The 23,493-nt window shown below is 37.6% G+C and overlaps 2 protein-coding genes across 2 annotated transcripts in view; one reads left to right on the top strand and one right to left on the bottom strand.

The window, feature by feature from the left end:
- The window catches only part of FTO (FTO alpha-ketoglutarate dependent dioxygenase), a 415,105-nt gene extending 399,696 nt beyond the window's left edge, over positions 1–15,409 (bottom strand). Inside the window, 1 exon segment of the mRNA XM_017874625.1 lies at positions 15,258–15,409. Within this exon segment, the coding sequence (XP_017730114.1) occupies positions 15,258–15,302 (45 nt within the window). The 5' untranslated portion in view covers positions 15,303–15,409.
- Positions 15,410–15,555: 146 nt separating this feature from the next.
- Positions 15,556–23,493, top strand: part of RPGRIP1L (RPGRIP1 like) — a 103,550-nt gene continuing 95,612 nt past the window's right edge. Inside the window, 3 exon segments of the mRNA XM_017874618.1 lie at positions 15,556–15,688; positions 18,767–18,858; positions 20,711–20,855. Of these exon segments, the coding sequence (XP_017730107.1) occupies positions 18,774–18,858; positions 20,711–20,855 (230 nt within the window). The 5' untranslated portion in view covers positions 15,556–15,688; positions 18,767–18,773.

A 23,493-nucleotide genomic window follows, 5' to 3' on the forward strand; every position in this document is an offset into this window, starting at 1 on the left:
GAAAAAAAAGAAAAGAAAAGAAGAAGTAAAGTTCAAACTCCCAACAGGCAAATAATCCTGATGCTTTGTAAATGGCTCCCAAGCAGAGAAGGAGGAGGAAAATTCTGCAAGTCATTTTATGACACTAGCATAATACGATACCAAATTTGACAAAAAGAAAGCACACAAAGGAGTTTCTCAGTATTTTTACTCATTTTACCTTCTTCTACTGTGATCTTATCCCCATCAGCCAAAAATGCTTTATTAGGCTTTACAAACTGTAGCTTGAATTATGTTCAACATGTATGTTATACAGGACCCATTCAAAGATTCTGATGTACCCTCAACCCCTGGAGTACCACTCTGCAATTTCCATAAGAATCGTTGTACTGACCCATCTTACTTTCCTAATTGAAATACTAAAAAGTTGAATTCAGCAATATATTAAAAGATCTATATAATACAACCAAGTAGGCTTTATCCCAAGGAACCATAATTAGAAAGTCTAATAAATGACATTCTATCAGGAGAAGTAAAAATACTACCATCTAAACAGATATCCAAAAAATGTTCCTAAAATTCATTAAAATTCAACCTCAGCCCCTGGAAAAAAAAAAAAAGTAAGAATCAAAGATAACTGCCAACAACTACCACTTTACTTAATATTAGAATCCCAAAGCATAACTGTTGAAGACATGACTATCTGCTATAACTGCTACCGACTGGAGGTTCTAGACAAGGTAATAATAGAAGAAAAAAAAGAGAGGAGAGTATAATTACTGAAAGAGGAAAAAACAAATTATATTTGCAGATAATTAGATGATCTACCTCGTATATATCCAGAAAATCCAAGAAAATCATCCAAAAATATTAGAATGATAAGGACGCATTCTGTATTGTGGCCAAATACAAAAATAGCACACACATAAAAAACTTTCTTATCATTTAAAACACAATTTTAAATATCCCATTTGCAATAGTAACCAAAAAATAGTAATCAAAATATAAAATACCCATGTATTTGACATAAAGTAATAAATAGTTCCCAACTGAACAAAATTACAAAACTTTCTGAAGATCATAAAACTTAAATAAATGTAGAGACAGATAATTACTGAATGAGAAAAATTATTTACCATAAATATTTCAGTTATTTCCAGATTAATGTATATTTTTAATGCAATAACAATTAAAATAACAACAGACTGGCAGGGCACATGGAGGACCTTGACAAAGTGATTTTTAAATTTACCTGGGAAAAAATTTAGGTTGTCTTCTCAATGCAAGAGATGAGCCATGGAATTTTTTAAAGTAAAGACTAATTATAGGGGCCTTATGCTGCCAAATATAGAAAGACATTATAAAACTATGGCAATTAAAATGATGTATCAAAGTAAAAACAAACAGGACAAAAAGCAGATCTGATTATTTAAGCATTCAAATCAGTACGTAAAAGATAAGTCAGTAAATGCAAGCAGCAATATCTGATCGGCCTTGGGGAAGAAAAATTTCCACATCTATTCCATACCATAACACCAACAAATTCTAGACACATTTTAACAATTATATGAAAAAAATATAAAATATTAATAACCAGAAGAACATGTAAATGACTGTTAATCTAATACTGAGGGGAAAATGTTTTCTAATTATAAATGAAGAAACTTCTGAATAACAAAATATAGTCAGGCAATAAACAAACTGGAAAATCTTTCTATCACATGATTAGTAAATAACATCCCTAATCTACAAAATATGTTTCCAAATCAGTAAGAAAAGACAAACACGTTAGCGAAATGAACAAAGCCTATATGAGTAAACAAATCACAAAAGAACTATATTTTGCCAATATAAATGGTGGGAGGACATTCAACCAAATATAATAATTAGGAAAATACAAATTACCTCCACAAGTTCCCACTTCTCCTCCAAATTGGCAAATATTTTTGTTTTCTGATAATTCCTGGTGTTACAGTGGATGTACCAATAAGCACTCTCACATATTGCTTCCTAAATTGGAAACTGGCATTACCTCCCTGGTAGCAACTTGACAATGAGAAGCAAAAATCTTAACAAAAGTTAGCCCATACAATTGTCCATTTAATTTATCCTATGAAACATTCCAAAGACTTGCAGAGATTTATGTACAAGAATGTTCACTAAAGGATAACCTATGATAGAATGGAAAAAAATCCATATGATAAAATACTATACAATTGGAATTATATGAAAAAATATTCATTATATACTGGATGGTAAAAAAAGCAGAGTAAAAAATATACACATTATCATTCTAATTTTGTTTAAAATACATCTTTGTAAACAGTATTTATCTCTGAAGAATTATGAGACTTTTTTCTGCCTCATATTTTCCATATTTGTTAGTTTTCTAAAATAAAAAATTATTATGTAATCAGAAAAAATTCATTAAGAAATTTAAGAAATGCTTCTCTATCTCATATACCATATACTTATATATACAGTGTGGTTCTATATTTACGAAGCTGGCTTTCATAAGCTGCACATGAAAAATAATTTCATTATTTTAATAGTCACATGCATAGTAATAATAACTAACCTTATACAGCACTTACCCCAACAATATTCTAAATGCTTTACATATATTAAATCATTTAATCTTCACAACTACTATGATCCCCATTTTACAGATGAAGGTTGAGGCTCAAGGAGATTAGGTGACTTGCCCAAGATCACTCAGCCAGTAAATAGCAGAGCGAAAGGAACCCATGTTCTTAACCACCACTGGCTACCGTTTCTCCTCATAAACTATACTCTAAAGCATTAAGACTGATTTATAACATAAATGCCAGAACATAAACAACATAAGCACTATCTCCTTTCAAGTAGCCTCTTTGGGAAACTCTATACATATCCAAAGATGTGGTCATTGATCAAAACATTTTTGGAAATCTTTCCTTTGACTATGCCCCTAGGGTAGTAAACATGTCTCCAGTGAGGAAGGAAGAGATTTCTTTCAAACAGCTACGAGTCATTCAGAAACAAGTCGCAAAGTGGATGTCAGAATTCTGCTTTTGATAACACAGCAAGAAAAACCAGTGAGGCTGATTTTACTACTGCGCCCATGCTCCCAAGAAGTACACATTCACAGTAGACTAGTATTTACTATACTGCATTGTTATAATTATTTGTTTACATGCCTGTCTTCCTCCTAAACTGAGGTCCTCAATGGCAAAGATTATATCTTAGTCGTCCTCAAGTCTCCAGCCTGTAATCTAAGTCCTGGTACACAAAGGGTGCTAATTAAGTATTTCTGAATGAACTCTACAGAGAATGTCACACAAATGCTTTGAGCTGTAACAACATATTAGAATAAACATACTGCCAAGAGGGCATCTGAGTCTATATACAAATAAACATATAAGGTATGTAGAAAGAGATTATAATGAAAAAAATGGAAATTTTACAAAGTTCCCAAAATTCCAAATATTCAGGAAGACAGAAATCAGTTTTTAATGGGTCTTCTCATAATAATGTTTAGCTGTAGTCATTTCTCACAGGACATAAGAGGGGGAGCGGATATGCCTCATTGTCTAAAAGCAATCTACTGAACCAAGGATGCAGAAATAAACATAAACTTTCTTAGACAACAATGCAAAAACACATCTCCTCCACAGAAGACACCAGGATGCATCCTGCCTATGGGTTCAATCGACAAACCACAACCTGGTGCCTGAAGTATAAATCAAAGTCCCTGGTACTTATTGACATTTGCTACCTGCAAATTTCTAATATGCGCTAGATGGGCCTATTTTTATTTACAGCACAAACCACAGACTGAATGTAAAACAAGATGCTTAATAAATCCAGAGGAACATAAAACACCAGCATAACTCAGACAGCAAGACAGACACTCACTCCTTAATTAAGTGGGTGATGTTCTGTTTAAAACAAAAAGACAACCCTGGGCTATGTCTAAGATTAAGCACTCAGTGTTGCAAGGGAAAAGGCAACCATTTTCAGGGCAGAGCCTTTAAATCATGAAAAATAAAGCATCTAATAGTCTGTATTCAATAGTAAGTAGACAGTCAGGACACAGACTGATTTGGATTAACACATTTTCAGTTATAACAAGTAATTTTACAGAGGATTAGTATCTTGATGGTCTGATCAATATGAGGCACCGCTGCTATTACACATGAAGAGAAAATTGCCCCTCTGGTAATAAAGTGTGCGTGTCTTCGTTCTCCTTCATTTGCTGAGTCCATTACTGTAATGGTTCCAGCATTAACAGCTGGGGCAATTTAAGCAGCAGGGGTCTGATGATTTTAAAAGCTGGGAACACTGGCTACTCATCCTTTCCTCCCTTGCAGTCTGCATATGCAACTCCTCTGCCTGGCTGTGGTTCCAACACAAGGATCGTGTTTTATGAGAACAATGACTACTATTTCCCAATTATTGTCTCATTAATAGTGTTACCAGCCAATAATGGAACTAAAACAAAAATGGCTCGCAGCATATTGGCTGCTGATTCGGCGAAAAATTGCACACTATTTACCTAAATAACAAGATTGACATGACAACAGGCTAGAGTCCACATAAACTGTAATGTTTGCATTCATTTGCCCGGTGCTATTCTCATATTCTTAAGCCAAAAAAATGCTGTTGTGCTGACAGACAAAAAAAAAAAATTCATCAGCAGAATTTTCCATCTTTGTTTTCAAAAAATGGCAAACTGGAAAATAGTGAGATAACAGACTGCTGTACATAGAAATAGAAAATCCATATTAAGGCAGCCTTGAGACTTTAATCATGCCCAATTCAGCAGAGTGAGTTAAGGTTGCAACATCAGCCCATTTTATATTATTACTGGAGAAATGCTGGCCCTTGAGGCTCAGCCTTGAATGATCCAGTCACTAAATGAAGGTGCCAAAGGGCAGACTTAGGGCTAATGCAGAAATCAGAGCTCTGAATTTTCTGATCACAAACAATTATGAAAACACTCATGCTCTGGCAACAAATCTCCTCCTCAGAGCAGCTGAAACATAATTTGGTCCTTCAAACTGAATTTTCTACTTGGTTTCTACCAGTTGTAAAGGTCTTAACTGCCCTTTATCCATATGGCAGTTTTTTAACATAAGGAGACGCATGGTCACTTTGGAAGCAGGTCATTTCCAAAACTACAGAGTAAATAAACGATCGGCATAGCAACAGGACAGATGCTTATAGCCAAAACAAAAATGCACGCCTAAGAGTCAAACTCATAGAATCAGAGAGTAGGAAGGTGATTACCAGGGCTGGGAGGATGGGAAAGAGCTAATCAAGTGGCATAAAGTTTCAATTATACAAGATGAATCAGTGCCAGAGATCTGCTATCCAACATTGTACCTACAGTTTACAATTCTTTATTGTACACTTAAAAATGTGGTAAGAGAGTAGATCTTATGTTGTACTCTCACCATAATAAAATACATTTTTTAAAATGCAAACCATAGCATCAATTCAAGGTTTAACTTTCAAACATGTGATGGCTTAACAAACAGCATGCCAAGGACAAAAGTTTGGAAACAAGCCCTTATCGACACAAATCTTCATCTCTTGAACCTGTTCTAACCCAACCCAAGGAATCCTAAGAATCCTCCCAGTTTACATTGTGAAATCAACCAGTGAGACAATTTTATAAAATATTACAAAATCAGTTTATAATAGAAGATTAAATGAATGTGCTTAGCAGAACTCTAAATTCACCTTCTCTAAGGTGTGTTTTTTCATTAAGGTTCCAAAAGGACCATCTTAACAAAAGTTCCCCTCCCCTAAAAGTTAGGAAGTCACACTTTAAATACAACTTTAGCAAGAAATCTACCATAATAAACTAACAACAACAAAATACTCCAAATCTGAAAGGTGAACTGGCATTTTAAAATTGGAAGAGAATACTTGAAAACAAGTGTCGATAGTTGCTGAAGTATGTGTTGAACAGAAGAGTCTTATTTCTCAAAATTGATGCCCACATCTACGATATATTAAGTAACTTAAAATTCATAAGATATTAACCATTTTCCATTATTTCTTTCAAATTCCGGTTCCATCTCTCACTATTAGAAAGTCTACTGACCAATAACAAGTGATGCTCTTGGGAATTCATTCATTATTTTACAAGTATGGAATAGACTATGTGTCTGGCAAAATCTTAAGGGCTAGAGATAAAATGGTGAATGACAAAACTGAAAATAAAAACATGATCTCTACATTTTTGGAGACTAGCATCTACATGCCAAAATCTGTATCGCTAAACTCAGCCACAATAAATCTCATCAGCAGCCAAGGATCCAGAATCATAATTATGAAGGGTCACATGTATCACATAGCAGATGCTGGCCGCTCTCAATCATTTAATCTTTCTTCACCAGATACTTATTAATGTCTCCTTTGTGGAAGACATCCTGCCAGGTACAATGGAGAGATGAAAAGATGAATTAGACACAAATGCTATCTTCAAGGAAGCTACTGTTTGCTCAAAGTGTCTAAGACTTTTTTTTTTTTTGAATGGCTAATTTAGTTTTCAAAACCAATACGAGGAGGGTTAGGAAACAGGCCTGGAAATAACAGAAAGTAACAAGAATTCACTGTTACTTGGTAGTTTAGCTGGTTAATTTTCAAGTAAGTTACAGTATTTAAAGTGGTTTGGAAATTATGATCAAATACACTAACTCTTATTCTATTTACAGAAGTCAACTGAACCTCCAAAACAGTGATTAAAGGCTTACCCATATATTGAAGAAGAGATTAAGCAAAAAATAATAATGGATTTTGGGAAGAAGGAAAACAAACATAGAGTAGAATCTGTCAGGTGAGGTTTTCATTTTTCAAGTCCCCTGGTCTTTGGTCTAACACCAAAACCGTCTTATATTTAGTGTCCAGTTTAGATAAACTGGTGACATAATCTAGAATGTCCCATAATAAAAGTAGACTCCAAAAGAACATTCTCAGGACCTCAATAAAACGCCAAATTTGAAATACAAAACAAGGTAAAAATACCCAGTCAGTATAAACATAAATAGCAAACTTTCTTTTGTTGAGTTATTGTTATTATCATTTAGAGATGGGGTCTCACTCTGTTGTCCAGGCTGGAGTGCAATGGCACAATCACAGTTCACTGTAACCTCCAACTCCTGGTCTCAAGTGAGCCTCCTCCACCTTGGCCTCACAAAGCACTGGGATTACAGGTATGAGCCACTGCATTTGGCCAAGTTATTATTTTTATAACTCAATAAACCTTATCATGTAAAGTTTATAAGACAACTATCACCAAAAGCAGAAGAGTTTTTCAATCACGTTACTTAAAACGGTAGGTTATATATTCTGGATATTTTCCTTCACTGATAAAAATGTACATGACTCAAACAAAACTATTAAATGTTCTTAGGTATATAACCGTTTCCTTAATAAACTTAAACTAGTTCTATTTTTAATAGTTTAAAAGATGATCTAACCTAAGCCAGCATAAGAGTCTTTGAAGCTAACTTGGAATTCAACATTCATAGCTTTTTATTCTATGACTAATGAAACAGTTTTAATGTTTCTGATAAACCCCGTAAGGAATCCCAGGCCTCTCATAAGGATACACCTTTAAACAGATCTTCTAAGGAAGGAATTCCATGACTACTAGGCCATGTTAGATCCTCTTTGCTACCATGTCCTCCCATGATAAAACTCACCACTCTACTGTTGGTACTTATTTACCTTCCATGGACAGCCAGCCAGTTCCATGGGACTGTGTCTGCCATCTTTACCCTGGTGCTGAGTACACTGCTCAACACTTAATCAGGTTCCTTATCTGAACCACAGAACGTAGAAAATGGTTTGAGTGACTATATTCTCAATTTTCTGAAAGGTGGTACAAAACTAGTACCATTCTGGCTGCATGGGAAATAAGTTAATGGAACCCCAGTTGAGAAAATCCACTTGACTAGACACTCAACATAAGTTTACAGAATAAATGTCCTGGGATCAGAATACACATACACATATATATATACAGAATATATATCTACTGGAGTCAGATAGGCAGTAGTGCAGGTGGTGGTTATGATGGTGATGATGATGATGATGATGATGATGATGATAAGAAGATGGTGATAATAACAATGTTTATATTTTATTTATTTATTTATTTATTTTTTTTTTTTGAGATGGAGTCTCGCTCTGTCGCCCAGGCTGGAGTGCAGCGGCGCCATCTCAGCTCACTGCAAGCTCTGCCTCCCGGGTTCACACCATTCTCCTGCCTCAGCCTCCGGAGTAGCTGGGACTACAGGCGCCCGCCACCACGCCCAGCTAGTCTTTTGTATTTTTTAGTAGAGACGGGGTTTCACCGTGTTAGCCAGGATGGTCTCGATCTCCTGACCTCGTGATCCGCCCGTCTCGGCCTCCCAAAGTGCTGGGATTACAGGCTTGAGCCACCGCGCCCGGCCACAATGTTTATTTTTACTGTATGCCAGCAATGTTTTATGTGCTATATAATATCTCAATCCCTACCAGAACCATATCACTCCAATTTGATAGATGAGGAAACGGAGGCTCAGAGAAGTTAAACTGCTTGCTCAAGTAAATGAAGGAGCAGAATTCAATTTCAAGAGTCTGTGTCTAAGGCCCCACACTACACCACTATTTTGTAACTGAAGGGGCAAAACTGGATGACAGAAAAATGGAAAGCGTATTTCCTGCCTAAAAGGGAAGCCACTATTCAATTCTAGTTAGGCAAATGCATGCCCAGTGTTACCAGATACTCTAGTTTTTCAAGAGAGTCAGACACCCAGATGTTTATGCAAAATCCCTCAATTTTTAAATATTAGAAAATAATTCTGAAACAACTTTCAGTTTGTTTGGGCCGAAACTTACCTACAGCCAGGATGCGTATGTGGATTATAAATATGTGACCTCTAGAGGTCCCATCTTTCCTCAAAAATATACATGCAAAAATGTAAAATCTGGGCCAGGCACGGTGGCTCATGCCTGTAATCCCAACACTTTAGGAGGCTGAGGTGGGTGGATTAATATGTCAGGAGTTCAAGACTAGCCTGGCCAACATGGTGAAACCCCGTCTCTACTAAAAACACAAAAATTAGCTGGGTGTGGTGGCATGTGTCTGTAATCCCAGTTACTCGAGAGGCTGAGGCAGAAGAATCCCTTGAACCCGGGAGGCGGAGGTTGCAGCGAGCCGAGATCGCGCCACTGCATTCCAGCCTGGGCAACAGAGTGAGACTCCATCTCAAAAAAAAAAAAAAAAAAAAAAAAAACCAAATCTGAATCCAATCATAAGGAAACATAAGACAAATAAGAATGCAGGGCCATTGTGCTAAATAAATAAATAAAAAATAGCCTGCACACATCACAAATGTCAATGTCTTGAAAGAAAAAGGATGAGGAACCAGTTTAAAGGACACGAAAGGACACCAGATTAAAGGAGAAGGGACCGAAGGGACCTGACAATGAAAGGTAATATGCGATCCAGATGAAACCTGGACCAGGAAAAAATGCTATAAAATTCATTATTAGGACAATTAGCAAAATTTGAATATGGACTTTGGATGAAATAATGGCATTATATCAACGTTAACTTTTTCTGAAATTAACAACTGACTGTGTTTATATTCGTATGTAAGAGAATGTCCATGTTCTTAGGAAATATATGCTGAACTATTTAGAGGTAAAGAGTAATGGTTCATTAAAAAAAATTGTTCATATGGATATATATGGCAAGAGAGAGAGCAATCAAGTGAACACAGCAAGATATTAACCTGTGAATACGGACAACAGGTCTATGGGAGCTCTAGATTCTACTCTTGCTCTTCAATAAGTTTTAAATCATTCAAAATAATAAATTATAACATCTGAGAAAAAATGCATAGGGCCAGCCCCACCCCAGCAGAGGAACCCTGAAGCCACCAAACTCAATCAAGGGCATGCTACTCTATTCCTGGGATAGCAGCTAGACCTAATCACACTGGGTCCTCACACCAACCCACAGAAGCAGCTATTCTTAACCTCATTTATGACTGGAGAAACTGAGGCACAGGGTATGAATCCCCTATCCCAATAGTAAGGAAATAGTAGACGCCATGGTTCTATCTCAAACCATCAGATACTAATCTGGACTATTCTACTATATGCCTTATAAGAAAAGTTCATTTTAAAAATGCATGAATACCATATAGTACTCGCATATGCTGAACACAAGTTAGATAAATGTTAATCATAGGAAGCTATTTGGTCCAACCTTCTTATTCACCCTCCAGACTTGGAAACAGCATAAAAGTCTATAGCATAAGCAATCACAAGGAAGAAACTACGATCTAAGTTACTTCAAAGAGAAAAGAAAAATAAAAACTAAGTACCCATTATGGAGATGACAAAGTTTAATTTGAAAAGCAAACAAGAAATCTTTGTGACTTTGGGATAAAGACTGCATAGATATGACACAAAAAGCACAAATCATAAAAATAAACATTGATAAATTGGACTTTTCTTAAAAACTATTAAGTAACCTAGATGAATGGAAAATAACGTTTGCAACACACATAGTAAACAAAGGATTTGTATCTAGAAAATATAAAGAACTCATAAAACTTAACAATAGGAACACAATCCAACAAAAAAATGGGCAAAGATTTTGAACAGATACTTCATAAAAGAAGATATATACATGTCCAATAAGCACATGCGAAGATGCATAACATTATTATCCATCAGAGAAATGCAAATCAAACCACAATGAGATACCACTTCTCACCCACTATGATAGATCCAATAGAAAAGACAGACATTAACAAGTGTTAACAAGGATGTGACAAAATTGTAACCCTCAAAATGGCTAGTGGGGAATATAAAATGGTGTAACCACACAAGTAAACACTTTGTCAGTTTCTTAAAATTTTAAACATAGATTTACCATATGAACAGTAATTCCACTCCTAGGTATCTACCCAGGAGGAATGAAAACACATCCACACAAAAACTAGGGTGCAAATGTTCACAGTAGCATTTTTCATAATAGTCAAAATGTAGAAACAAATCAAATGTCCATCAACTGGTGAAGAGATAAACAAAACATGGTATATCCTGACACTGGAATTCTTCTTTTTTTTTTTTTTTTTTTGAGACAGAGTCTCACTCTGTCACCCAGGCTGGAATGCAGTGGCACAATCTGGGCTCTCTGCAACCTCTGCCTGCCAGGTTAGGTGACTCTCATGCCTCGGCCTCCTGAGTAGCTAGAATTACAAGCATGTGCCACCACTCCTGGCTAATTTTTGTATTTTTAGTAGAGACAGGGTTTCACCATGTTGGCCAAGCTGGTCTTGATGTAAGTTATCCTGACCTCAGGTGATCCACCTGCCTTGGCCTCCCAAAGTGCTGGGATTACAGGCATGAGCCATTGCGCTCGGCCCGACACTGGAATTCTATCTACTGTGTAATAAAAAGGAACAAAGTACCAATACATGCTGTAACATGGATGAACCTCAAAAACATCCTGGGTGAAAGAAGCCGAATATAAAAGACCACATATTGTATGAGTCCATCTATACAAAAATGTCCAGAAAAGGCAAATCTAAAGAACAGAGTAGATTCGTGGTTCCCTAGGGATGAAGTAGAATTGGGAAATAACTGCAAATGAATACAGTTTCTTCTGGAAGGGAACTGTTCTAAAATAAGACTGTGGTGATAGTTACACAACTCTGCAATATGCTACCAACCATTGAGTCCTACACTGAAAACAGGTGAATTTTATGGTATATAAATTATACCTCAATAAAGATTTATAAAAAGAGAGATATGCAATATCATTAGACATCACTGAAATGCAAATTAAAATCACAAATATCACTGCACACGTACTAGAATGGTTAAAATGTAAAAGACTGACAAGCATTGCAAGGATATGAAACAAGTAGAACTCTCATTTTACGTTCCCACCAACAGTTGGTAGGAGTGTAAAAGGGTGCAGTGCATTTGAATATTGTCCCCCAAAAAGGTATGTCCAAATCCAGAAACCCAGCACATGTGAATATAACGTTATTTGGAAAAAGTGTCCTTGCAAATGTAATTAAGTTGAGGCTCTTAAGGACCTCAAGATCATCTTGGATTTAGGATGGGTCCTAACCAATAACGGGCATCCTTTTAAGAGAAAGGAGAGAGAGATTTGAGACACAGAAACAGAGAGAAGAAGGCCATGTGAAGATGGAAGCAGAGAAGTTATGAAGTGATGCTACCACAAGCCAAGGAATACCAGGGACCACCAGAAGCTGGAAGAGGCAAGGAAGGAGTTTCCCCTAGAGTCCTTCAAAGCGAGTATAGCCCTGTTGACACCTTGATTTCAATGCCTCATCTCCAGGACTGAAAGAGAATAAATTTCTGTTGTTTTAAGCCTCCAAGTTTGTGGTAACTTGTTGCAGCAGCCATAGGAAACTAAAACAAATGGCCAAATCACTTTGGAAAACTGGCAATTTCTTCATAAGGTTAAACAAAGAACTCCCCTATAACTAAGCAATTCTACTCCTGGGCATTACCCGACAGAAATGAAAACGGAAAGACTCTTACATGAATGGTCATAGCAGTTTTTTTTGACAGAAATGAAAATGGAAAGACTCATACATGAATGGTCAAAGCAGCTTTTTTCATAAGGGTCCAAAACCAGAAACAATCCTAAGGTCCAGCAACAAGTGAATGAATAAACAACATGTGGTATCTCCATACAGTGGGCCACTAATCTGCAATAAAAAGGAACAAACTATTGATACATACAACACCATGGATTAATCTCAGAATCATTATGCTGACCAGGCCCAGTGGCTCACGCCTATAATCCCAACACTTTGGGTAGCAGAGGCAGGAGGATGGCTTCAGCCCAGCAGTTCCAGACCAGCTTGGGCAACATAGCAAGACACAATCTCTATTTAAAAAAATAATAATAATTATGCTGAATGAAAAAAAAGACCCAAAAGTATACACTGTATGCTTCCATTTATATGAAATCTAGAAAATACAGATGCATCTACAGAAACAAAAAACATATCAGTGGTTGCTTGGGGGCTGAGGTGGAGGGAGAGACCACAAATTAACGAGAGGGAACTGAGAAGGAGAGAAATGTTCGCGATTCCCATTGTGGTGGTTTTGCAGGTATATACATTTGTCAAAAGGCATCAAATTGTACACAAAAAATGGTTGCAAATGACTGTATGTAAATTATACCTCAATAAAATTGATTAGAAAAAGAGAAAATAATTCCATGAGCCATTGAACATTTTACATTTAAGATTTAAAACAACTACTTATACTTTGTTCTAACCAATAATATTAAGCAAAGAAATTTTAAATGAAGAGCAAATTTGTTAAAGAAAAAAGGAAGACAACTTGCTCTACTAATTCAACATGTTTCACAAGCAGAAAATGGAAAAAGCCTTGAATTTGGAGTCAGAAGACCTGGCTTAGAGTGCTAGTTCCACTTAGCAACCAAGTGGCCTTGAGCAAGTCACGATTTACCTGCAAGTCTCAATTTCTACATCTCTAAAATATAGATGACACTAATAACTACCTCACAAGCAATAGTTATGGTTTCAATAGAGTAAGAGCTCCTTTCGTGCAGGGATTCTATTTTAGCCAAAATTATAATCCCAACATATGTCAAATAATAGGTGCTCAATAAATCTTCACAGAATAAATGAATTACTTTAAAAATAAACCTGAAAGATGAGAAAGACATCGTGCACAACACCATGAGGCGACATTTGTTTCTTTGCACTGTGTAGACTAAAGCAGAAGAGTCACCCTGTTTGTGCTTATCTTTAGCATATTGTCCACATCATTTGCAGACTCAAGCATGAAAACTTCCAGTCCCTTATGAAATACTGTGATACCTCAAGTCAATATAGAGCATATTTTAAATTTTAAATACTTAGGTGCATTGCTCTAAAACAGACTCACTTGTAGGATGAAATTCTATGAAAGCAAGAACTGTGTCTATGTTATTTAACACTGATATTCACTGCCAATATCTGCCTAACATATAGTAGGCAGCAAATAACGTGTGCAAAGGCCCTGAAGCCAGATGAAGTACAGGAAAGAGTGACTTTTAAGAGGCCAAAGTGACTGGGAGGCAGACAGCAGAGTGTCATGTCCAATGGGGTTGTGAAAGCAGGTAGGGTCCACACCACGCAGGATCTTGTAGGCAATGTGAAGTTTTGTCTTTATCCTAAGAGCAACAGAAAGCCATGGAATATTTTTAAACAGGTGGTTGGCAGAGTAAGGAGAAAGGAAAGGGACATAATTAGATTTGCATTTCATGAAGATCTTACTCTATGGTGTGCAGAAGAGAATGGTAGTTGGGGGAAGGGAGAGAAGGTGGAAGAAGAGTTAAGTTAGGGTGTAGAGTAAGTATAGGCCAATCAAGAGGCTATTCCAACAGTCCATTAAAAAGATAATGGTAGCTTGTTCCAAGGTAGTGGAGGTGGGAAAAAAAAAGTGGACGGATTCCCAATACACGTAGACAAATCAACAGGATCTGACTTTGAGAATGAGAGAAAGGAAAACACTCAATGCTTCTGAGTCTCAGTTCTTCATCTGTGAAGCAGGGCTGTTGTTTATACTCCATCTGTATAATACCTACCTTGTAATCTGCTGTGACAATGATATGAAATAATTTAAATATTATGCACCTAACTCAGTGCCTGACCGACAGTAAATGCTTTTTAAAATCGCTGTTGCCATTATTATGGTCATCCCATGGAATGGCAACTACCGGAAACTGAACACCACAGGTAGAGAGGAGCAATGTAGTTAAAGATTCATATCCACATGGCTGAAAGACACAAACTGTTATCAGCCGGTCACTGAGACAATTGTTCCAAAGAAACACAGCTGACCGCACAGATATTTCATCTAAGCTGATCTCAGTCTTCAGAGCCCATTATAAGAAAGCACAGCTGGTATGATCACCGTCACCTGAGAATCCGGTAAACTGAGGCACAGAGCTGGCTACAAATTTAACCAAGGAATAGGTGCAGAGGAAGGACAAGGAAATAGGTATCCTGCTTCTCATTTCTGAGCCGATCCAACAAGACTCGGCCTGCATCCTGAAGAGGAATTTGTAACACCCCCTCCAATGTCTCCAGGTCCCTTGCTGACAAGGCCCTGTCATCCCTTAGCTTAACACCGTGCATCCGCTCGCCATCAAACCAAGCCCTTCCGGTTCCCTGATCCTAGCTCACAGCGCACGAAGATCCCCAAGCCCCGAGAGCCCCACATACCTTAGCTTCGCGCTCTCGTTCCTCGGCGGTCGGGGTGCGCTTCATGCTGCCACTAAAGCCGCCTTCGCCACCGCAAGCTGCGTAGATCCCCTCGCCCTGGACCCCGCCTCCTGCATGTAGTTCTCTCAGCGTCCTGCTCCCGTCCGGAGCCATTCTCCCTCGCAGTGGAAAAAAACTACAACTCCCAGAATGCACCGCGGCGACGCCCGCGAGCGCCTCGGGATTTAGAACAGGAGAATTTCCCAGGTCCGACAGCTGGAAGAGCGTAGTCCACTACACCGCGAGCAAACAGGCTGGAGTCCAAGGAGAACTACATTTCCCAGGAGGCAACGGGTGCCTACCATATTTCTCCCGTGCTCCTCTCGGCCAGCCGCCTGCCACGCTGTCGGCGCTATAGCAACGGTATAGCTAGCTGCAGGGCCAGTGGAGCGGTGAGTACTCGGGAGGATGCGGGAGCATGGGGGTGGGTGGAGGTTGCGGACCCTCCCCACTGCAGCGTGGGCCAGGGTCCTAGGGTCCGCTCTGCGGTCTGGAGAAGGCCCTGGAGTTGGCCCTGGAGTTCTGCTCGCGGAAAGCAGCCGAGCCCGAGACACCTCCACATCCTGAGGCCTGAATCACAGCCCGCTCTTTATCCTCACATCCAGGACCAACTTGAAATGTTGTATCCCAGCCATGAAGGTGAGAGTTGATGCTGCTAATTGCCATCTCTATCCAGATCCTGCAAGTTGTAGGTCCCTAACACAGTTTGCTCATTTGCCCTGGATTAGAAATTGGTTGGAGACCCTAAAACTCCTGAGTGTTCTATTGTTTGCTTAATTATATATTATTTGTTTATCATCTGATTATCTCCATAACTTGCTAGCTTCATAAAGGCGGGGATTTTGCTTGCCATTTTAATCTCAGTGCCCGGTATTCATTTATTCATTCAAATAAATATTTTTTCTTTATTCTTTTGTGTGTGTGTGTGTGTGTGACAGGTTCTTGCTCTGTCGCCCAGGCTGGAGTGGAGTGGTAAGACCTCAGCTTACTGCAACCTCTCCCTCCCGGGTTCAAGCGATTCTCCTGCCTCAGCCTCCCGAGTAGCTGGGATTGCAGGCGTGCGCCACCACACCCAGCTAATTTTTGTATTTTTAGTAGAGATGGAGTTTCACCATGTTGGCCAGGGTGGTCTCGAACTCCTGAGCTTAAGTCATCCGCCTGTCTCGGCCTCGCAAAGTGCTGGGATTACAGGTGTGAGCCACCGCGCCCAGCCAATCATTCAATATATATTAATGTTGGTTCCCACCCTGTACCAGGCACTGTTCCTGAACAGCTGTGAACAAGACTAATACCCGTCTCAAGATGTTTATCCTTTTTTCATGGAGACAAACAATAATTTATTTGATAATTTCAGATAGAGACAGTTGCTAAAAGAGAAACAAGCCAGGCGTGGTGGCATGCACCTGTAGTTCCAGCTACTTGGGAGGGTGAGGTGGGAGGATCACTTGAACCCATGAATTCCAGGCCAGCCCGGACAACAGAGCAAAACCCTGTCTCAAAAAAAAGAAGAAAAGAAAAGAAATAAACAGTGAAGAAATGTAAGGAAGACTACTCTAACATAGGATGGTCAGGGAAAGCCTGTCTGAGGAAGTGAGCTGAACTCCAGAGATTGAGGAGCCAGCTAATACAAAGGCCTTGAGTACACGAGGGTGTGGGGGGTTCGAGGAAAGTAAAGAATAATGTAGGTGAAGCATACTGAGCAAAGAAGGATAACATGAAATGGTGTTGGAGAGGCATTGCAGCATTGTGCAGGATTACTCAGCTTCCACACTATTATTAACATTTTGGGCTGGATAATTCATTATTATGTCTCCTAAGCACTGTAAGATATTTAACATCATCCCTGGCCTCTACTCACTAGATGCCAGTAGCATCCCCCTTCCTTGTTGTGACAACCAAAAATATCACCAGATACAACTATTAATACTTCCAACTACTACCTTAAGTGAGTTAACTAATCTGTGTCTCAGCTTCCTCATTTGTAAAGCGGTAATCATTTGAGTAACAACCTCACAAGGATATGGCAAGACACTTCATTAATTCCTATAACAGAGCACTTAGAACAGTACCTGGCACATAATAAGCATTCAATGAATGTTAACACCATCAACATCATCATCATCATCATCATTCTCATTATTTTTAAAGTGACCTTAACTCTGTCATGGAAAACTAATCATTTTCATACATGGGCCTGTGTGTCAACAGGATCCTAAAAATTGACCTTTTCTATAGCAGTACTTCCAAAAGAAGTAGATGATCTCCCAAGGATTTGTCTGTTAGCTGTTTCTGTAACAGCAAAATGCAATGGTTCTCCACCATTTGTGAGTTATAATAAAAGTTATGAACCCTCCTTAAAAGATATTGCATATATACGTATACATACAAAATTTGGTAAACCATCTCTGGGTTCACAGACCCTGAAACCCCACGGACTCCATTCACTCACTCAACAACTATTTAATGAATGCCTGCTCTCAGAATGCACCAAGCTTTATGCTAGCCTCAAAGAATACAGAGGTGAACAAGACAATGAAGCTTGCTACTCTCTTGGTCTTTACATTCTAGAACCAATATTCTAGAGCTTAAGAACTCTGCCCTTTAGAGTATCTTCATTCACAGTTTGCATTTAGCTTACTAGGTAGATTGAAATGAAAATATAAAATCCTTTATTTTTGCATACTAGATACTGTGTGGACCACTCGTATCCACATTCAAAATAAAGCTACTGTGGTGCATTTCTGTAACGAATAGAAACTATAAAAATACCAGAATTAGCTAGACAGCCTATATGTCGAAGTAGTTGAACTCTGCATGGGACCTAAGCCTCATGGCAACAAAGGCAAGACACACACACACACAAAAAAACGTAAACCAGTTGGTAAATTTATGCAACGAAACCTCTTTCACAAAACTTAGAACTGCCCACTCATTTGCGCATCAAGCAGACAATTAATATTTGAGTAATATTGACATCTCAGGCACATGTGATCAGTGCTTTTACTTTACTCATCCCATTTACCATTAGAATAACTCTGAGATAGGTATTATTTTCTCCTTTTTAAAGCTGAGAGACTGAAACTCAGAGAGTTTAGGTGGCTTGACTAATTCGTTAATGATAGAGCAACTATTTGAATCAAGTTCCTGACCTGAGTGTTTTCCAAGATACCTGCTCTCTTTTGGAGGCTGGGGAGAGGAAAGGGATGGAGAGGAGGTATTTCTTAAACAATAATCTTACCTCATTTCCTAAGCAAACTGTAGGAAATATACTGTTGAAAGGAACACTGTCTCCATGATTGAATGTAGTAGTACTTTTAGAAGAGAAGCTTTCATCTTCTCCAAGCAGCACATATGGACAATAAGATGCCCATTAAAGTTCTAGTCCCTTTTTCATTTTATTTGATTCATTCCATTACATAGTTAATGTAATAACTTGGAAAGAGTTTATTTGAATTTTCTTTTTTCCACAGCTAGGCCATGTCTGGTCCAACTGATGAGACTGCAGGAGACTTGCCTGTGAAAGATACAGGTCTAAACCTCTTTGGAATGGGAGGGTTACAAGGTATGGCCAGCTGTTATTTATTACAGTTATGAACTTTGATCACTGACTTCTTTACTTTTAATTTAAAGTATTTCTGATACTCATACAACCCAAACCATTTAAGTAACTATATAGTCCTTGATTGTACTAAACAAAAAGATGGAGAGTTTAGAACACATATGGTATTTTACTACATGTGTCAGTTATCAACAGCTCATAGAAAATGTACAGTCCCCCCTCTGTTCTGATAAAAAATTAACATAAATCATCTTTTTAAAATTCCTTACATCAGTAGAAACTACATAGAGAGTATCAAGCCTCCAAACCGAATTGCCTGGTTTAAATTACATTCAGTATTAAAACATTTCTTTGTGTTTAAATTTTATATGGGAGGAAAGGCCATATTTTAAGTGTTTTGCCTTTTAAGTAGAGTATCTCATGTGATAGTGACTTTTTTTATCAAATTAATATGGATTAAAGGTTTTCTTTATCCTTTTATCACTTAGTAGTTGCTGTAGAGCTAAAAAGCACTTTCAAATTGAGAAAGAAAAGCACCACATTAAAGAACAATTTAGAACAGAGAGCTTTGTTTATCTTTGTTTGTCCATTGTGTCAGCTATGCTGTCATGCATGTATCAATTATCAACAGCTCATAGAAAATGTGAAATCCCCCTCTAGCCTGAGAAGGCTAGGGATTTAAGATACTTTCCATTTAGGAATCTACATACACTTTTTAATCAGAACAGTGTAAATGGCCACTGTGAAAACCAGAAAAGTGGTCAATCTATTGTTTATTGAAAAAGATAAAATTTGGCTACACAGAATTATTATCATTATTTTTTTTTTTTTTTTTTTTTTGAGATGAAGTCTCACTCTGTCACCCAAGCTGGAGTGCAGTGGCAGGATCTCCACTCACTGCAACCTCCGCCTCCCAGGTTTAAGCGATCCTCCTGCCTCAGCCCGCTGTGCAGCTGGGTTTACAGGAGTGCGCCACCACGCCCAGCTAATTTTTGGCTACACAGATTTTATTGTTAAAAGTAAAAAGTATGTGTAAGCTTTGCTTTGCAGCTATCTTTCAGAGAGCATCGAGTATTAAAATACAAATAAATTTTAAGTGTGCAAAGGGCTTTATTGGGTTTTGATACTCTGTGAGTACAATTGTTGTCCTCAGTAACCTATCACAGGACCTTAGTCTCTATCAGTTTGTTCTTTGTTTCTATTGGAGAATTGTTGAAAATCGACCTACTTCACAATGTTATGGAAAATACCAAATTTAAGCGTCTGTAAAAAGATATCATATATGCATGCTAAAGAGTATAAACATTCTTAAAATTTATATAAGGTAGTATATAGAGAAATTATTTGTGAAGCTTTCAAATAATAATTTTAAATTTAGGGTTTTTTTGATTTGATCTTACAACTTTTATAGTTTGTTTTCTAAAACACCCATAGTGCAGAAAAATATCTTAGTCATATTATGTTTACCAAATTACTCTTACTCTTGCCTTTGTAAAAAAATAACTTTCAGATACTCTTTTAGTTGTCACAACATTCAGCATGTAAATTCGAAAGTCTTTATTGAATCAGAATTCCATATTATATTCTTAAAGAATGGCTACTTGAATATGTTTTGAATGGATACTATTATTGTTCAAATTCCTAGTACTGTATGTAAAGTATTAATAGCAAAGATTTTTATTCTTACCTTACATAATTGATGTAAACAATACTACAGCATTTTCTAAAGCAATCTTAACTGTAGGTCCCAAAGGAAAAAATCTAAGATTAGTGCATCAGAGGTGATATTAATATCAAGAGTTTTTAGAGACTATTTTAAGTAACCTCACGATTAATTATCTTGGCATTTCTGCAGAAGCTTCAACAACACGGACAATGAAGTCTCGCCAGGCAGTGTCACGTGTCAGTCGTGAGGAACTGGAAGACAGATTTTTGCGTTTGCATGATGAGAACATTTTACTTAAACAACATGCCCGCAAGCAAGAGGATAAAATTAAAAGGTTATGATAAAAAGCTTTTAGCTTTTTTTCTTGACTCAGTAAAATTTGAAGGGTATGGTATTTTATAAACTTAATTGAAAACCCCACCTTGAATCTTTTTTGGAACAAGGCAGGATGTAAATAAGTACAATTTTTAAAAATGGAAAATCTTGCAAACTAGAATAATAAACCAAAAAGATAATGAGTGTTTATTATGTCTGAATTTGCTGTTTAAAAGAAAAAAGCTAATAGCTAAGAGTGCCAGGAGTATATCATATCTACAAATAACTTTTGGTTTAATATTTATAGTTTAATAAGCAAATGGCCAAAGCATCTGTGTTTTAAATGTCTTGATTTTAAAATGAAAGTTTTAAAAAGTAACTAACTATTCTAACTTGTTAGAATGCACATTCCCTTAAGATTTGGGGTTTACTAATGAAAACATCACTTCAGTCTCTGGAACATATTTAACTTTGCTTGGGTTATACTAGATTCTATATTGATTTCAAAGAGTACTGTTTCTGAAGAAACAGTATTGTCACTTTTGATTTATGTGCAAAAAATCTTGGCAAAATGATTTCTTAAGAGTAGATACTCTTTCATTCTTTTTTATTCAGAAATGCTGTGCCTATCTTCTGAAGGGACAGCATTAAAAACAAAGTGTGTTCAGATGTATAATCATGAGCAGGTCTGTATTCATATTTATGTTCTAGGTTCAAAGAAAAGGTGAGACAGCCATTGAAGAATGAAAATAGGGTTTTTCTGCTTAGATTCCATCCTGAGGAGGTGGTTCCAGTTCAGTTTCTACTCTGTGGACTTTAACAACCCGCTGACCTGCTATGTGCAAGCCTTTTACTTTGAGTTGGGTTTTAGTCATGATGAGGGCTGTTTTCAAGATTTGTGACTCACTTGCCTGATTCCTTTTCTGACCATTATCCCACACACATCAGCCAGTCAGAATGAGGCATGTAGTATGCTCTGACCACCTAACAACTTTTTTCTTTGTAAACCTAATTGGTCAGTAAAAGAATTGAATTCACATATTTGACCTCATTGGTAATTTGTCATAGCCAGAAAATAAAAAACAACTTAATAATGAGCCATGTAGTTTAATGGGAAAAAGACTGAGCTAGGAATCAAGTTGTATGTATGCATTCTGTTATCTCTCTGCCACTAGCCTATGGTATGTTCAAGCCATTTAACCTCCTGGAATTTTCTTTTACTTAACTATGAGAGTAATGATCCAATGAACAATATGACCCAAAAGCTCTAAATTCCTCTCAATCTCACACCACTGACTGTGACCTAGATACATGGGTAGAACTGTCTTTAAATTTATCCTTAAGAAGTAAATAGGCCGGGCGCAGTGGCTCACGCCTGTAATCCCAGCACTTTGGGAGGCTGAGATGGACGGATCACTTGAGATCAGGAGTTCGAGACCAGCCTGGCTAACATGGTGAAACCTCATTTCTACTAAAAATACAAAAAACTAGCTGGGCATGGTGGCGCAAGCCTGTAATCCTAGCTACTCAGAGGCTGAGGCAGGAGAATCGCTTGAACCCGGGAGGCGGAGGTTGCAGAGAGCCAAGATCGCGCCATTGGACTCCAGCTTGGGCAATAAGAGCGAAACTGTGTCTCAAAAAAAAAAAAAAAAAAAGTAAATATTATTATTTCCTATAAATGTAGATTTTATAAACTACCTTTTTATTTATTTTTTTTTTCTATTTTTTTTTTTTTGAAAGGAAGTCTCACTCTGTTGCCCAGGCTTGAGTGCAGTGGCATGATCTCGGCTCACTGCAACCTCCACCTGCCATGTTCAAGCGATTCTCCTGCCTCAGCCTCCCGAGTAGCTGGGATCACAGGCGCCTGCCACAACACCTGGCTAATTTTTATGTTTTAGTAGAGACAGGGTTTCACCATGTTGGCCAGGCTGGTCTCAAATGAACTCCTGACCTCAGGTGATCCGCCTACCTTGGCCTCCCCAAGTGTTGGGATTACAGCCGTGAGCCACCACGTCTAGCCAAAACTACCTTTTTAAATAAGCAATCAGACTTTGTCAGATCATGTATGATTCATTAATATGATAAAATAAATCCAACAAATGGAATGTATGGCTATTACGAGACAAACACATGCAATCATGTTTCTTGACAAAGTTTATTTGAACATCATTTGAAGAATTTAAAGATCCCCTATTGATGTGCTTTTCCTGCCTTAAAAATTAGGGTCGTTTATTTTTCTCTGGTTGTTAACTGCCTTTTTATATTAAATCTGTGTCTTTCTTTTGAATGTAATCTATATCTCTGTGTGAAAGTCTCTCTGTAACAGAAAATTCAGATATTTAGGTTGACATCTCATTTGTATGACAACCTTACTTTTATGCACAGGCCATTGGGTGGGGCTCAGGACCCTAAACTCATTAAAGGACTAGGTAGGGTATGTAGCCCTCTTGGACTGTGGTACCTGCCCAAATTTCCCAGTGATATATCATTCTCAGAATTAGGTGGAAAAGGAACTAATCCATTGATTATTTTACTAGAGTGTTTGTGGTACTCTTGGATCTTGGTTTTTATTATCCTATATCCTTTATAAAGCATGCTTAATGGATGTGCCTCAAGGGAAGGAGAAAACAATCTTAACTGATTATGTTATGCATAGC

This window comes from Rhinopithecus bieti, unplaced genomic scaffold (assembly GCF_001698545.2).
Source record: "Rhinopithecus bieti isolate Rb0 unplaced genomic scaffold, ASM169854v2 scaffold_8911, whole genome shotgun sequence".
Classification (NCBI taxonomy): Eukaryota; Metazoa; Chordata; class Mammalia; order Primates; family Cercopithecidae; genus Rhinopithecus; species Rhinopithecus bieti.